This window comes from Carettochelys insculpta, chromosome 12 (genome assembly GCF_033958435.1).
Source record: "Carettochelys insculpta isolate YL-2023 chromosome 12, ASM3395843v1, whole genome shotgun sequence".
Taxonomy (NCBI): Eukaryota; Metazoa; Chordata; order Testudines; family Carettochelyidae; genus Carettochelys; species Carettochelys insculpta.
In genome coordinates this window covers 9,978,091-9,994,951 of record NC_134148.1, presented here as the reverse complement: position 1 = coordinate 9,994,951, position 16,861 = coordinate 9,978,091, and the positions used below count along the sequence as shown (strand labels likewise).

General features: G+C 46.4%; 1 protein-coding gene across 9 annotated transcripts in view; it reads right to left on the bottom strand.

Moving 5' to 3' along the window:
• Positions 1-16,861, bottom strand: part of HERC1 (HECT and RLD domain containing E3 ubiquitin protein ligase family member 1) — a 280,539-nt gene that overhangs the window by 208,456 nt on the left and 55,222 nt on the right. For all 9 annotated transcript variants that reach the window (XM_075007327.1, XM_075007334.1, XM_075007331.1 and 6 more), the window contains one exon: positions 1,620-1,747. In XM_075007327.1, coding sequence (XP_074863428.1) covers positions 1,620-1,747 — 128 coding nt within the window. The remainder of the gene's footprint in view (positions 1-1,619; positions 1,748-16,861) is intronic.

The following is a 16,861-nucleotide window of genomic DNA, read 5'->3' as shown; positions in this document are numbered from 1 at the left end:
ACAAAAAATATTTAGGAGATCAAATTACCTCAAGCCACCATAATTTGAGAAAGCATCATAAAATATATAAGATGATTCTTGGTTTTAGTCTCATCATTATTTGATCCAAAAACATACTGTTGTGGTTATATTTAATTTGAATCCTTCCCATTTGTAGGCTTAAATTTCATTCAATCATACCTCACAACACTACTTACAAACAAACCAAAAGAAATACTATGAAAGGCACAATTACTTAAGTAACTGGGATATAGGGAGATTGTAGTAAGGGTCTTCGACAAATACGACTGTTGAAATTTACCAAACAATGCATTAACATTTATCTCAAATGTATGTATAAACCTTCAAAAATAATTTTGTTTGGTTAGCAGTATTGGTAAGCAGTGGAATTGCTGGTAATGGTGCTAGATGATGATAACGTCCCAGCATTCGGCAAATTCTCTGGGTCAACATCAGTCAGATCCCGAGGATGCCAGACTACTGAAGTTTAACTTTTATCTGACATGGGCAGGAATGGCTGCTGAATCCAGGCTCATGTGCACATATGGTATTATGTAAACAATGCATTCAAACCTACTACTATATATATATATATATATAGTAGTGTATATATATACACACTATATATATTATATATATATATGCATGCTGCAGTGTTCATTAAGACTACAAAGTGTTCTATGGAATAGCTCCACCTTTTTGAACTACCCTTTGAAAGAGAGCCCTTTCAAGATTAGAACTTTTGTATTCTGCACATATAGTATGTGAATTTATACTAAACAGGCAGACATTATAAACTCGTTCTAGTCTACAAAAGTAAACATTCTTTTTCTGTGTATATTATAATCTTAGGATTCTTCCCCCCCACAGACTGAAGATGTCACGTGACATTTAAACATTACACTGCAAATACAATACATTAAGGCATTTGGTAAATATTTACCAAACATTATATTTGAATGGAAGCCAGAAAACAAGAGAGAAAGACAGCGAAAGAGAAAAAGACACATAGAAAGACCAAGACCAACAAGGAAATGAACAGTTCCGAGACATCACGCACTTCTACATGAAATGGGAAGATCTGGAGACAAGGGCAGTTGACAGGCCAAGATGCCAAATGTGGGTTGCCCAATGTGAAGCAAAGCATTGGCTGGAGTAAGGTACATAAGGCAATACACTACGGTAATAGTACATTATGGAAAAAAAAAAGGGATAACGTATGATAACTGTGAATATGAACTATCATATTAGTCACCTCTTGTACTCATTTTAAACTTGAGAAAGGATGGCAACACTGGAAGAGTTACTGTTGGACAGTTCCTAATAAAACTGTGGTCTTGATAAAACACACTCATTGTGTCTTGTCTTCCTGAACTGTTTGGGACAAATAACTTCTGTAAATTGTATTTGTCTAAACAGAAAGTCCATGATAAATAAAATTTTATATACCTATTGTATAATATTTAAGACTGTTTTTGGTTTTTGAAGTACCTCAATAGTATATATACACCTTTCCATGATTCTAATCAAAACAATAACTATACAATTTAAATAATGAGCCTCAGGCATCTTCTTCAATAGCAAAACTGACATTTAAGTGAAAATATCTGTTAGCCTACCTGTCCTGTTGACGTCAAAGCAAGTGAAGACTGACTCCCAGCACATACTTTGCGAATGAACATTCCTTGTAAAGCTTCTATAACTTTAGGTTTATATACTCTGTTGGTATCTCCATGGCCAAGTTTGCCTATCAGACAGACAGATGAGTTAATATTACACACTTTACTTCAGTAAACTTCACTACTGTCACAACTGCAAACTTCACTTCCCAGTCAGAAGTCTTTTAGAGTTCCCAACATGTGTCTCAATCTTATTGCTACTAAATAAAATATGTATAAATGCTATAATAGATTTTAACTGAACACACGCCTATCATGCTAATTGATATTTTTTCACTGGTGTTTCACTTAGCTCCACATTTGGTGATCTGTCATTTACTCAAGTACTCTAAAATGAAAAGCCTTGGCATCTTCAGTAAATCAAAAAACCAATTTTTTTTCCAATTTAGAAGGCGAATGACAATGCTTCTATGAATTTTTCCAAGAGCTTTCAGGTTAGTAAGTCTGTTTATTAAGCCCTTCACAAAATTTTAAGGCTTTATATAGAGAAGTTACTAACTTGTGTTGTAACGATGGTTCTTTGAGATGTATCCCTGTGGGTGCCCCACATTAGGTGTTGGGCTCGCCCCGGTGCCGCAGATTGGAGATTTCCAACTGTATCTCGTTGGGTCGCACATGCACTGATGCGTGTCAGTCCTTCGCACACTTTCGGTCACATGCGCGATCCGGTCCAAGCCAGTTCCTCGACCAACCACCCCGGATGCTCTTGAAAGACACAAAGCAGAACTCTGAAGCAGGGAGGAATGGGTGGGTAGTGGAGCACCCACGGGGACACATCTCGAAGAACCATCGTTACTACACAAGTGAGTAACTTCTTTTTCTTCTTCGAGTGGTCTGCATGGGTGGTCCATATTAGGTGACTACCCAACAGTGACCCCAAAAATGGAGGTAGGTACCAGATTTATGTGCAGCTTACCCTTGAAAGGACTGCTGTCGATAGATGTGTATCCTCATCCAACACCCGGTGAATTGCATAGTGTCTGGCAAAGGTGTCATAGAATGACCATGTCACTGCCCTGCAGATGTCCTTTAATACGACTCCTTTAAAGAAGGCTGTCGACATCACCATTGCTCTAGTGGAGTGAACCCTGGGTGGAACTAGCAGAGGGCTCTTACGGAGCTTGTAGCACATTTTTATGCAGTGCACGATGTTATTTGAAATTCTTTGTGATGATAGGCCTTCCACTTTTGATCTGGGTGCAAGAGACACCAGGAGCCTATCCATCTTCTGGAAGGGTTTAGCTCTGTCTATGCAAAAGGCCAGCACTCTCCTCACGTCAAGTGAATGCAGCCGTACTTCCCTACTCAAGGTATGCAGTCTCAGATAGAATGATGGTAGAACTATTGGCTCATTAATGTGGAGCAAAGCTGGGTGTAATCGTAAAACCACCACTTCCTTCAAGAAAGTTGTATAGGGTGGCGTTGTCATTATCCCTGCTAGCTCGCTCACCCTGCGGGCCAATGTAATTGCAAGAAGAAAAGTTGCTTTTATGGTAAGTAGTCGGAGGGATAAAGTGGCCAGTGGTTCGAAGGGTGGTCTAGACAGTGTGTCAAGGACCAGGTCTAAGCTCCATGAAGGTGATAACGGTTTCTGCAGGGGATATAGATTTGCGAGCCCCTTTAGAAACTGTGTGGTAATAGGATGGGCAAACACAGATGACCCATCCTCCATATGTCAGAATGCTGATATTGCTGCAAGATGGACCTTTAATGACGATAAAGTGAGTCCGACTTGTTTCAGTTCCAGTAAGTACTCTAAGACTGTGGGAATGGAGACATCCAGAGGAGTCAATTGCTTGGACAAAACACCAGGATGTAAAACGTTTCCATTCATGTGCATAAGCCTTCCTGGTGGAGGCTCGTCGACTGCATTCCAGGACCTCTTTTACTTCTTTTGAGCATGTTCTCTCTAAAGGCACCGAGCCATGGATTAGCCATGCTTTGAGGAGGAGCATTCAAGGATGAGGGTGTGTTATGGACCCCCAACTCTGTGTGAGAAGGTCCAGTACTATCAGGAGGGGCAGTGGTGGGGAGCATGACATGCGTAGCAGCAGAGGAAACCAGTGCTGTCGATCCAGTGTTGGGGCTATGAGTATTAGGTGTGCTTTCTCCCTACTCGCTTTTTCTAGGACCTTGTGAATGAGCCTTGTGGGACGGAATGCATACAGCAATGGGCCCTTCCATGAGAGCATGAAGACGTCCCCCAATGCGCCTTGCCCAATGCCTGCTCTGGAGCAGTACTGCGGGCATTTCTCATTGGTATAGGTGGCAAACAAGTTGATCTGGGGAAACCCCCATCTGTCGAATATGTTGTGGAGTAGATCGGAGAGGATCTGCCACTCGTGCATGAGAGCAAATGCCTGCTTAGCTGATCCGCTCTCACATTGTGAACACCAGGCAGGTATGAGGCATTTAGCATTATGTTGTTTGTAATGCACCAATTCCACAGTTGGACCACCTCTGCACATAATGCGTGAGATCTGGCCCTGCACTGGCAATTGATATAGAACATTGTGGAGGTGTTGTCGGTTTTGACTCCGACTACCTTGTCCCACAGCTATTTGTGGAAGTGCCTGCATGCACTGAACACTGCTCTGAGTTCCAATACATGTATGTGCATTGCCACGTCTGCGAGGGACCATCGCCCCTGCGTCACTGTTGCCCATGTGTTCCCCCCACCCTATGTGGGACACATCCATTGTGAGAAAAACCGTGATTTGCAGTTGGTGGAAGGGCACCCTGATAGCAAGTTCTTGGGATCTGCCCACCCCACCATGCCAGAGACCTTCACAACTCCATCATGAGCGATAACTTTTTGTGAGTGGTACGAATCGTTTGCCTGTACACAGTAGCCAACTAGTGCTAAAGGCCTCAAATATGTAGTCTGGCATTCTGCACCACAAATGTGGTGGCGGCCATGTGTCCCAGTAGCTGTAAGCAAGTTGGGACTGGCATTGCGGGGACAGGCACTGTCAGCACCTGCACTAATGATCTCATGGTGCAAAAACGTGCATTGGGCAGATATACCCTCGACGTAGTAGAATCTAGGCATGCCCCTATGAATTCTACTTTTTGCGTGAACTCTGTCATCAATTTTTGAAAATTGATGACTAGGCCCAGTGAGAGGAAGGTCCTTGTAGTGATGTCTATCATGTGCAGGACATCTGCTCGTGAGACGCCCTTCAGTAGGCAGTCGTCCAGATACGGAAAAATGAATACGCCCTGCTGATGCAGGTAAGCTGACACTACTGCAAGCATCTTGGTAAAAGACTCTGGGTGCTGAACAAAGTCCGAATGGAAGGACCCTGTATTGGAAGTGCTACATGACCACTTTGAAGCGAAGAAAGTACCTGTGTGCCGGATGGATTGTTATATGGAAATACGCATCTTGTAGGATGTAGCCAGACAGAACCCCCACTTTTGCTCTACTTCCCTAGGTGCTTCAGAGCACGAAAGGGTTAAAATGAACAGCCCAGCCCTGGAATGCCCGAGAGTGCAGATGTGCTTATCTTAGCCATGGTCTTTGATGCTCAGGAGAGAAGCTGATAAGAACAATGGGCTAATTAAGAGCTGGGCCTCGGACTGCCTTTGGCTGATTACCATTGGTTGATTCACCTGCACACTTGGTCCCAGATGAGGAAAATCTCCAGCCCATTAAGAAACAAATGCACTCAATTGTCTCTAACTCGCAGGTGTGAAGTAAGCCCTTGAACTCCCTGTGAGAACCAGCATCAGACAGTTTAATTCAACTGAAACAAGGAAGAAGCCTATGTGACCCAATGGGTATAAAAGAGAGGTCAGGCAGACCCCTTATTTGAGCTCTAATCATCTTTCCTGCCAGACAGGAGGGTGTGGTCTCCCCAGGTCCCCGGGGACGTCCGACTCCTGGAGAAAAAGGGAAAAAGGACTTCTTTCCAAGGGATTGAGAGAAACTGGCCAAGACACATTGGTAATGCAGGGGTGAGAATAAGACCTGCTAGGTATTTTATCTTTTTCTTTTGCGTGCATTTAACAAGTACAGATCTATGAATTAGAGTGTATGATAGCTATTTGTAATCAAAGTATAAACCTTGTAACAATTGTAACCACAAGAGCTTAACTCGCTAGGTAAACAAATAAAGCAACATTGTAACCCTAAGAGATTAACTCATTAGGTAAATAAACAAAGTAATTAAGTGGTAACCTGACTCCTCCTGTTACTGTGCAAGCTGAACACAAACAAAGAACCCAGCTGCTTTCAGCTGCTCTAAGCCTGGTCACCGGTGGGGCTCTACCCTAGCAGTTGAAATCTCGTATTAATACAAGGACAAAAGTGGCATCTCACCTGACCATCGGCTAACAGTCAAGGTCTGTGAACCAATCCCCATCATCCAGTGCCGTGACTATGGAGACAATTGTAGTCATCTCGAAGAGCTGTTTGCGCAAATGTCGATTGAGAGCCCGTAGGTCCAGGATTGGCCTCCAGCCTCCTGTTTTCTTCTCTGTGAGAAAATATCAGGAGTAGAAACCTTTCCCTTGGACTTCATCCGGGACTCTCCACCACCCCTATAAATATGAGGTGGTCTACCTCCTGCTTTAACATCGTCTCGTGAGATGGGTCGCTGGGGAGGGACTGGGTAGGGGGTTTTGGTGGGGGCAGGGATTGGAATGGGTTGGTATATCCCTTGGCTACAATTTCCAATACCCACTTGTCTGCCGTAATGCCTTCCCATTGTCAACAGAATGGTCTGAGTCGGTGGTGGAACTTATGCTGCGATTGGCAGTGGGGGATGATGTTCTTGATGTCGCAGTCCTTGACACAACCGTCAAACTTGAGGTCTTGGAGTATGCCCCGACGATGTGTGTCCTTGTTGGGGACGTCGCCTGGATGGCCTCTGCTGTTGGTGGCATCCTTGATCGTAACCCCGCCGGTATTGTGAGCGCTGGGGTTGGTAGGTGTAACGTCTTTTTCTGGGTAGACTCTCTTCTTCCTATAGGGTGGGGTGTACATCCCCAGTGTTCTGAGTGCAGTCCTCGAGTCCTTGGTGGAATGTAGGACTGAGTCAGTGGAGTCAGCACATAGTTTTTCCTTGTCGAAGGGAAGATCTACGATTTTTGTTTGCAGATCCTTTGGGATGCCACATGTTTGGAGCCACAACTCTCTACACATCACCACTGCTGTGGCTGTGGAGTGTGCTGCTGTGTCCGCAACATCTAGGGCAATCTGGACACCTGTGCGTGAGGCTGCATAGCCTTCCTGGACTAATCGCCTTCAAGACCGGTTTCTTATCATCCGGGAGGAAGTCCATGAGAGAGGTAAGTCTGGCGTAATTGTCATGTTATGGTTTGAAAGGTGGGCAGCATAGCTGGCCATGCGCAGCCATAGTGTGGCAGAGGAGTATACCTTCCTTCCAATAAGTCCAATTTTTTTGCATCCTTGTCGGAACCTGCAGACTTGTATCGTGGTGTCTTTGATCTGTGCTACTATGGAATTTGATTGGAGGTGGTTGAACAGAAATTCCATACCCCTAGATGGTACAAAGTACTCCTTGTCTGCCCTTTTGTTCATAGGTGGAATAGAGGCTGGAGTCTGCCATATATTTGTGGCAACTTCCATAATGGCTTCATCTAGGGGGATGGCTATTTTGGATAATGCGGGGGGTCTCAGGTTCTTGAGGAGTTTATGGTGTTTCTCCTGCACTTCTGCAATCTGTACGTCCTGAGTGTGCGCCACCCTCTTAAAAAGCTCTTGAAATTGCTTGAGGTCATCTGGGCGAGATATATCCCCAGGAACAACTGCCTCATCTGTGGAGGACGAGGAAGCATCACTGCGGTAAACCTCCTGTGTCCGTTCCCTTGAGAATTCTAGGGGAAGGTCTTAACGACTCTGGACCCGTGCCCACTGGAGAGGCATGTGCTCTTTCTGAAGGGAGAGAGGAGAGGTGGCCATGCAGCAAAAGTTGAGGCAGGGATCTGTCTCTCTACCTTGAGCCCCGGTGCCGATAATGTTCCCCACGATATGAGCAACCATAGCAGTAGGGGCAGGGTCCCGGTGATGGAGATCTAGACCATGATTGGTGTCTGTATGCATAGTGCCAAGAGGAGCGTGATCTCCTTGATGACGTAGAAATTGGCGGGGATGCTCTATAGGAGTGCTCATGCGGTTCCATTAAGGTAACCAGTGAAGGACATCTGAGCCAGGGAGAAGGTGGTCGTAGAAATGAAGATGGAGGTCTCAGGAAGGCTGGTGGTGTTGCCAGCCATTCTGGCATACCCATCTCAGGAGGAGAGCTGGGTGAAAGTGGCATCCCGAGAATGTCTGGGGATGGACTACGGTGCCAGGTCTTAGCTCTTGCCTTGCCTGGCCTGTGTGGCTGTGTAGTCGGTGCCGCCACCTCCAGCGCCTGGGACCTCGGTGCGGGCGTCGGTGCCGTCAGTGCTGCGCTCGGTGCCACCGCATGCAGTTCCATGAGCGTAGCTATCTCTGGCACCGTCGAGCCCCGTGCCAGGGTCTCCAGTTCCAGTGCTCTTGGTGTCACAAGTCTCAGTGCCGTAGCCTCCGGTGCCTGCCATGTCAGCGCCTGCAGGGTTCTTCATGCTGACTGTTTACTGGTTGGAGCCCCAGGCACTGTTTTATGTTGTGTGGCCTTCTCGCTGCTTTGAGCAGGCAGCGCTTGACAGCCCTGTGCCTCACTCTTCCTGCTCACAGATACCACTGGCAAGGATTAAGTAGGGGATACCTTCTTTTTCTTATGCGTGGAAGAGGTCAAAGAGATTGCCTTCCTCTTATGCGGCCCTGAGGGCCCTTCCCTATGGGGCGTTTCCCACAGCTCAGGCTGGAGGGCCTTGTCAAACAAGAGCATTTTTAGTCTCATCTCCCTGTCATTTCTTGCTCTGGCCATTAGTTTAGAGCAGTGAGGACATTTCTGGGGGACATGGGCCTCTTCCAAGCAACTAATGCATTTGCTATGGCCATCAGAGGCAGGCATAGCTTCGCGGCACGATTCACATTTCTTAAACTCGGGTGAAGACATCTCTTCTCAAGGTACTTAACTACTTTCAATGTTAAACAAGGCACTTAACAGCTACTAATAGCTATTAAAACAGATAAGGTTCATAGTCTCCGAGATAGCGGACCACCCGAGGCAGTCGCCTCTTCCTTCTTTTCCTCTTTTTTTTTTTTTGAACTATATACAAGAAATCTTTAACAGTCTCATAAAAAAAGAAAGAAACTAATAACTATATTATAAACAAGTTTATCTGTCTTAGGCATTGAAGCTGAAGCGGATTCCATCTGCAGCCATTGGCGGTTGAGAGGAACTGTCGTGGATCGTATCGTGCATGTGACTGAAAGTGCACAAAGGACCGACATGCATCGACGCATGTGCTACCTGACAAGATACAGCTGGAAATCTCCAATCTGCAGCGCCAGGGCAAGCCCAACACCTAATGTGGAGCACCCATGAGGACCACTCGAATAAGAACTTTTCTTCTTCCTTTAAGTTTGTCTTTTTGATTTGGCCCTTTGCCCACAGCAATTCATGTAAAAAAGCTACTTACCTTTCAAAACTATTTGTTCAAGATGTTTTGTTCATGTTCAATCAAGCGTGTGCGCACACACATGCACAGCAGCAGGAAGATTTTTCCCCTAGCTGCTTGATGCATGTTCAACCCAGGTGCCGTCTGGAGTGGCACTGCTATGGTACCCTGGTGACCCACCCCTTCTCAATTCCTTCTTGCCAGCTGCTCCCACAGAAAGGATGGATGGTGGGGACAGCAACAACTTATCTTGAAGAATAACATTTATGAAAGGCAAGTAACTATATTTCGTTCTTCTAGTGCTTGTTAACACATACGCTCATCCCTCGCTTTACAAGCACAACTGGTTCCCAACTTTCTGGTCATAGGCAGAAACTCAGAAGAGGGACACTAAATTCCTATTAAATTACATGTAAAAGTCTCTGATTAGTTCCTAGTACTCCCAGCTCAGGGAAGGAGTGGCGGCAAGTGGCGCTGCTTGTGAAAGGTGAGTGAACCCTGGGATGGGGAGGGTTAAAGGGTGGGGGTAGTTTGGGGCTGTGAGAGGAAGGGAGGATTAAAATCCGTTAGCAGGTTGTGGGGGGGTTCAGGCTGCTGTGATTTGTGGCTAGCGGGGGTGTCAGGCTGTGGGGCCGCAGGGGTCAGGCTTTCGGCCAGTAAGGGGGTCTGGCTGCTACAGTTTGGGGCCATGGGGCTGGCAGTGGTCAGGTCGTGGGAGTGACAGGCGTAGGGAGGGGTCTGGCTGCGGGGATTACAGGAGGGGGCGGTCAGGCTGCAGGGGATACAGGTGGTGGGGCGTCAGGCTGTGGGGCCACAGGGCAGTCTGGCCACGGGGGTTACAGGCAGCAGTTGGGTCTGGCCACAGGGCCAGCAGGGGTGTCAGGCTGCAGGGCCACAGGGTCAGGCTGCTGGGCAGCCAGAGGGGTGTCAGTCTGTGGGGCTAGTAAGTGGGTCTGGCTGCCACGGTTTAGGGCTGCGGCGGGGGGGGGGGGGGGGTGTCAGGTGGCAGGGTGGTTTGGCCACAGGGCTGGTGGGGGCACCAGGCTGCCTCAGTTTGGGGCTGCGGAGCCACGGGGAGTGCAGGCAGCAGTGGGGTGTCGGGCTGCAGGGTCAGCAGGGGGTCAGGCTGCAGCGGGTTGGGGCTGCAGGGCAGGGATCAGACTGGGGGGGTTGGAGCCATGGGGAGGGGAGTAAGGCTCGTATGGGCCAGAGGACTTCACTTGTAGAGAGAACTAATGTAGGTAAATGTGCCCCTCATTTAAGCGAGTACTTGTAAATGAAGTACTTATTTAACAAGAAATGAGTGTATTCCAATAAGGTCCAAGTCTAAAAGGTGGGTTCAGAGTGCTGCACCGATTGGAGCATTGCTAGCCCAAAGGCTGCATCATCTCTAGACTGCTGTATGATTGTGCAGTATGCAAAGTTATGCATTCAGTAACAGACTGCAGCCCTACAGATCTCCTAGATGGGGATGTGAGCAAGGAATGCTGTGGAGGCAGCGTGGGCTCTAACAGAATGAGCCATTAGCAGGGGCGGCAAGGCCGAGGTATTCACAGATCCAGGACACTATCCATGCAGAGATGGGTTGCGATGATACTGGCTGGCCCTTCATTCTGTCAGCAACCACTACAAATACCTGAGGTGATTTCCTGAATGGTCCTGTTCTATTAACATTGAGGGCCAGTGCTCTATGAACGCTGAGAGAACGGAGACTCTTTTCTAGCACTAGAGTGCGGTTTAGGATAAAAATACTCGCAGAAGGATATTCTAACAAAAACGGAAACTGGAGACTACTTTTTTCAGGAAGGTCTGATGTGGGAGAAGTTGCACTTTGTCCTTAAAGAAGACTATTTGGTGGCTCCATGCAGAGCTGTGTCAGCTCCAAAATTCTCCTCACAGAGGCTACTGCAAGCAAAACCACTATCATATAAGGCAAGTAGAGCAGTTAGCAAGTGGCTAAAGGCTTAAACAAGGGCGCCTTGAAATTAGCAGAGTTAGGTTAAAGCCCAAGAAGGGAACGTTTGGCACATCACAAGGGGCAGAGAATGTTCAGCCCATTTAGGAATAGATTAAGGACTTGGAGAACCCAGATTGCCCTTGCGCCCCAAGGTGGAATGCCAGTATGTCTGCTAAGTGGACCCTTTCAGAGGACACCGACAGTCCTTAATGTTTAAGGTTGAGAAAGTAATCCAATAAAAAAAGGCATAGAGGCACTGCATTTGGGCGACACCATGCTTCTGCTGACCAGATGGAGACCCTCTTCTACATGGAGTGTTTCATACTACCCAGGAGGTTTTGTCTGCCCTGTTCTGAACAAGACAGCACCACTGGGTTCAGACAGGATGCTGTGAGGGGCAGTGACTGAAGGCCTGGGTGGTGGAGACACCCATGATCCTATCTGAGAAAGTCTGAGTGAAGTGGTAGGGTGACTGAATCCTGCACTGCCATCTCCAAGAGAAATGTGTATCAGTGCTGATGTGCCCAAGCTGGCATGATCAATCTGACACGATTTTGAGGTGGAGGTCTTTGTGCTTGAGCCGTATGGGCTGGAAGGTGTATAATAGTGCCCCCCCCCACAACAGGAGGAATGCATCCACAACTGATCCACGGCTATGGTCCTAGAAGGAGCAGGAACTGCTGGCGTTGGTACATTTGATGAAAACCCCAGTGCCAGAAAATTGAGATCACCACATCTAGGCAAACAGACCATTTATGACCTTGAAACACCCAGCTGAGGCACTCCGCCAGCAGGTTCTGCACCCCTGGGAGGTATGAACTTTGTAGAAGAATTGAATGCTTGATGCAAATATCCCAAAGCAGGAGGGTTTCCTCAGTAGAGGGGAGAGGAGCACGCGCCACCTGTTTATATGGACTATTGCCATCTTATTGTCTGTCATCATTGATATACAATATCCTGAGACGTGTGACTGGAAAACCTCACAACCTAGGGAAACTACACGTAGCTCTCTGACTTTGATATGGAGCATTAGATTGGCTGGAGACCAAAGACCCTGCCCTTTTGAGGTCCCTCATCCTAAGTCTGAGGCATCTGTGACCAGCGACACTGAAAGTTGTGGCATCACAAAGGGAACCCCTGAGCAGACCTGCTGTGAGTTCAACTAACAGATCAGGGAATAGAGAACTGGGGGCAGCAGGGTCACACTCGTATCAAACCTGCCCCTGGCTGGATGATAGAGTGACACAAGCCATGACTGTAGTGGTCTGAGCCTGGCATGTTGCACCACATACATACAGGCACACGTGGCTGAGTAGCTTGATGCAGTTCCTCATCTTGGCAGTGGGAAACTGAGATTTTGAATGAGATCAGATAGGAGCTTGAATCTTGACTGCAGCAGGAATGCCCTGGCCTGTGCTGAGTCCAAGACTGCCTCTCTGAACTCTACTCTCTGAGCTACTAAGAGTGGATTTCACCTCATTCACAAGGAGACCTATGTCATAGAAGGTAGACCTGATGAATGAAAGTTGAGTGACTAGCTCAGCACTGAAGCAGGCCTTGATCTACTAATCGTGGATGTAAGGGAACACTTGAATGTGACGTCTGTGAAGGTAAGCTGTTATCATGCATTTGGTGAAGGCATGGGAAGCTGCTGACTGACTGAACAGAAGAACCATGAATTGAGCACCGTTCACCACAAACCTTAGGCATTTTCTGTGTGGGAGGGCAATCACTATATGAAAATAGGCATCCCTTAAGTCAAAGGTGGCATACCAGTCTGCCAGATCCAATGACAGGACAATGGAGGCCAAGGAAACCATGCAGAATTCCCACTTCTCTATGAATTTATAAAACTTCTTGCTGGTCTAGGATAAGTGTGAGACCCCATCCCCTGGCTTTCAGTATTAGGAGACACCAAGAGTAAAACACCCTGCCCCTATGCTCCTGAAGAACCTCCTCTACTACCCACAAGAGCAATTTCACCTCCTCTGTTAGGAGCTATTTCTGAGAAGGGACCCTACACAGGGAACGGGAAAGAGGGTGGGAGGGCCAAGATTTGGATGGAGTACCTTGGCTACCATACTGTACACACAACTGGGGTGGATCTACAGGCAGGTCTGGTGTGCTGTCCTCAACTGTGCCTTCGAAAAGTGGGTTTGGATCCTGGTGAAGATTCTGGGTGGCCCAAGTTTGGCCAGAGGGTTGACAAGCCCTCTTTCTGCCAGTTCCATTTCTCCTCCTACAGCCATCTTAGAAGCTTGGTTGCTGGAAACTCTGTTGCAGCTGAGATGGGCAGCACCAACATTGAGTTGAATGAGTGTAAAGGCCCAAGGACAGAAGGTTGGTCCTAAAGTCCTTCAGACTATCAAGCCTCTTATTGGTTTCTCAGAGAATGAGTCCCACCTCAAATGGCAAGTCCTTAATTGTCTTTTTGCCTTTCAAACAGGAGGCCTGGGAGATCTGCTGTGCTCATTAGAAGGCTGGGCAGAGGAGGATCTAGATGCCATCATTACTGGCTTCCCTTTTGATTGCACCAGTGGTCTCACGGCATGTGGCGGTGCTAGAGCAGCATCCTGTCCAGAAGGTGAACCATTGCCGTGACATGCATCAAGCTCTCTGCTGCATGAAATGCCTCCATTGTGGAAGGACTCTGTAAGTGCCCCAAAGGCGACCATGAACTATGCTGGCCAGGATTCAACTATCTGGGCTAGGCATGCATCAACATGATCCCAGCTGATGGATGCCTCAGCATCACAGTGCAAGTACCGTGCTGGTGCCAGGCGACCCACAGACCACAAAGTTGTAGATCAGCTGCTGTCCCTCTTCTTCTTTTGACTTAAGGACTGGAAGTGGTGCTGAAGGCCAACAGGGCTCCGAGTGGCGAAATGCCAAGACCGGTTCTGCCAGAGGACTTCCTCAGCGCTGGTTCCTTCAGTGTCAGCACTGGAACACTTCAGACAGATGAGAATGAACTTAGGCGCCGCATCCACGGCATCTGGATCTGACTACAGTCTCCAAGCCCCCTTCCCATCAGTAAAATCCGGAGCAGCTGTTCCTTTTCTCAAAGGATTCTGGGTCAGAACTCCCAACAGACCTTGCAACAGTCCCTTTGGTAACCTTCATGAGGCACTTCAGACAGAAGCAGCAAGGGTTACTCTGGTGCACAACTGACAAACCTCGAAACACAGGCAACAATGCATGACACAAGAGCAGCTTTGATGACATGCCACACCTCCTCTCACAAACCAGCTTGTCCTATCAACTATAGTACATAAGAATGGCTCTAACAATGAACTAATGCTAATTATATACAAGGCAAGAGACGAGTGCGGGGAAGTTCCAGCTACCTTCAATAGCAGTAAGAAGGAACAGAGGAGGGGAAGGGTCTGCAGACCCCTATACTAGGAGCCATAGTGATGCCACTCCAGGCTGCGCTAGGGCCAACCCTATGGCTAGTTGCTAGGGGAAAAAAAATCTTCCAGCTACTGTGCATGCGCGCGCACACACACACGATTGGAATGAACATGAAAAAGCACTCAAAAGACAATCATCTTCTGCTGGTATATAAACCACTCACCAGAAGTGAAGGAGCTGAAGAGAAACACAAGGCCTAATTGACCGAGCCCAGCTGTACCTGCTGAGCATGCTTGAGAAGACGGATAGAGCAGACTTGGGGAAGGACCTGCCTTAACTCCTGCAAAGGGGTGCTATGGGAGCCTTCATCTAGAGAAAAGGAGCCTAACTGTTGTGCCTAGGCAGACTGAATGACAGTCCACAGGCTGTGAACTTGAACTACAGAGAGTGGGTGGTAAAGAAGTGGACCAGGAAGGGCAGCCTTAAAGTGCTTCTAGGTGCTGGACCCTTGCTAACACTTCCTGGGTACTATTGGGATGGGAGGTTCAGGGTTCCCCTTCCTATCCCCCTCTTCAATGAGGAGGGCATGACTTACTAACCAGCACCAAACAAATCATAGGAATGTAAAGAACTCCGTGGTTGTTTGTTTTTTTATATATCTCTCTGCAGACATGATAACTGTTATTCTATTTTATACAAAGTATGTTCTAATATTAAATAGGAGTGGCTGAATATCTTTGATGGAGCAGTTTTCCATAAAAATACACAGGTTTACCAAAATCAAAAATGTTTTGTGGAACGTGTTCATTTTGACAAAATTTTCCACAAGAAAGACACACAAGCTTCCATGTCAACAATCTGACAATATTTTCATTTTGTTTTGACTTGTATTAAAAGTAGGATTTTAAATATATTATATTCAATATGTGCATATTACATATATTTAATATCTTTAAATCAAATATTAAAAACAAAATTAAAACATTTCAGTGTTCTTGAATAAAAATGTTCCTGAATTTTACTTTCATGGGAAGTATTGGGTTTTCATTTTAATTTGGAACTCCTCACACCCCCACAGAAAAGTCAGAATTCCCTGTGAAATGAAATTTCTAGTTCCCAGCTAGATATATTAATCACTGACTATGATCTGAGCTGCTCTTTGAATTTTTTTTCCACACTCCACATACACAATGCACCAGAAAGTAGCAAAGTAACAGCTTTAATCTTTAAAAAAAATCCAGTTGCTCTAACCAAGACAGTAAGTAAGTAAAAGAGGATGAGGGCGGGAGGGGAGAATCGTATTAGCACTTCTGGCACTGAAACAGCAGTAGAATCAGGAAATGGAAGGGTTTAGGAACTCCCTCTTATGCTGGCTTTTCCCAAAACATGCGGTAGTAACAGTAACTATTTGTATATTTTTTAAATCATTAAAAATTTTGACAAAACCATCTAAAAATACAATTTTAGGGTCCAGGAGTGAAGAAGTGAACAAAGGTGGGGGGGGTGGGGGGGAACCTTTACCTTTAATGTTTCCATTCTATATATCTGCAGACATATTTTTTATCCCACTTCATACAAAGTATGTTCTAATATTAAAAGTCTTATATTTTTGTGTTGACTTCACAATATCCATTTTGTCCTAAAAACTTCCAAATAAAACAAAGAAGTCAAAATACATGAATTATACTGTGGTTGGAACAACATGGAATGGTAATAGAGCTGAGCAGAAACCACTTCTGACCTCTTGAAAAAATGTATATAGTTTGATCACAACATGTTTCAGAAAACAAAGGAGGACTCTCAGTCCTCTCTGTGTGTGTGTGTGTGTGTGTGTGTGTGTGTGTGTGTGTGTGTGTGTGTGTGTGTGTGTGTGTGTGTGTGTGTGTGTGTGTGTGTGTGTGTGTGTGTGTGTGTGTGTGTGTGTGTGTGTGTGTGTGAGAGAGAGAGAGAGAGAGAGAGAGAGAGAGAGAGAATTGATGACCAAATTACTTAATTTCTCTATACAAGCAACTAGGACTATAATTTCAGAAACCCAATCTTGCGTTATAATCAGTGTACAATGCAACTTCACTAACATCAGGAAAAATCAGAACTCTGCAATTCTCCTTGTTGAATCTCACCAGATTTCTTTTGGCCTAATCCTCCAATTTGTCTAGGTCACTCTGGACCCTATCCCCACCCTCCAATGTATCTAACTGACCCCCTACTTTAGTGTCATCTGCAAATTTGCTGGCCCTAGAACCGATCCTTGGGGCACTCCACTTGAAACCGACAACCAACCAGACATTGACTCATTGATCATTACCTGTTGGGTCGCTCTATCAATGCAGCTTCCCACCTATCTTACAGTCCA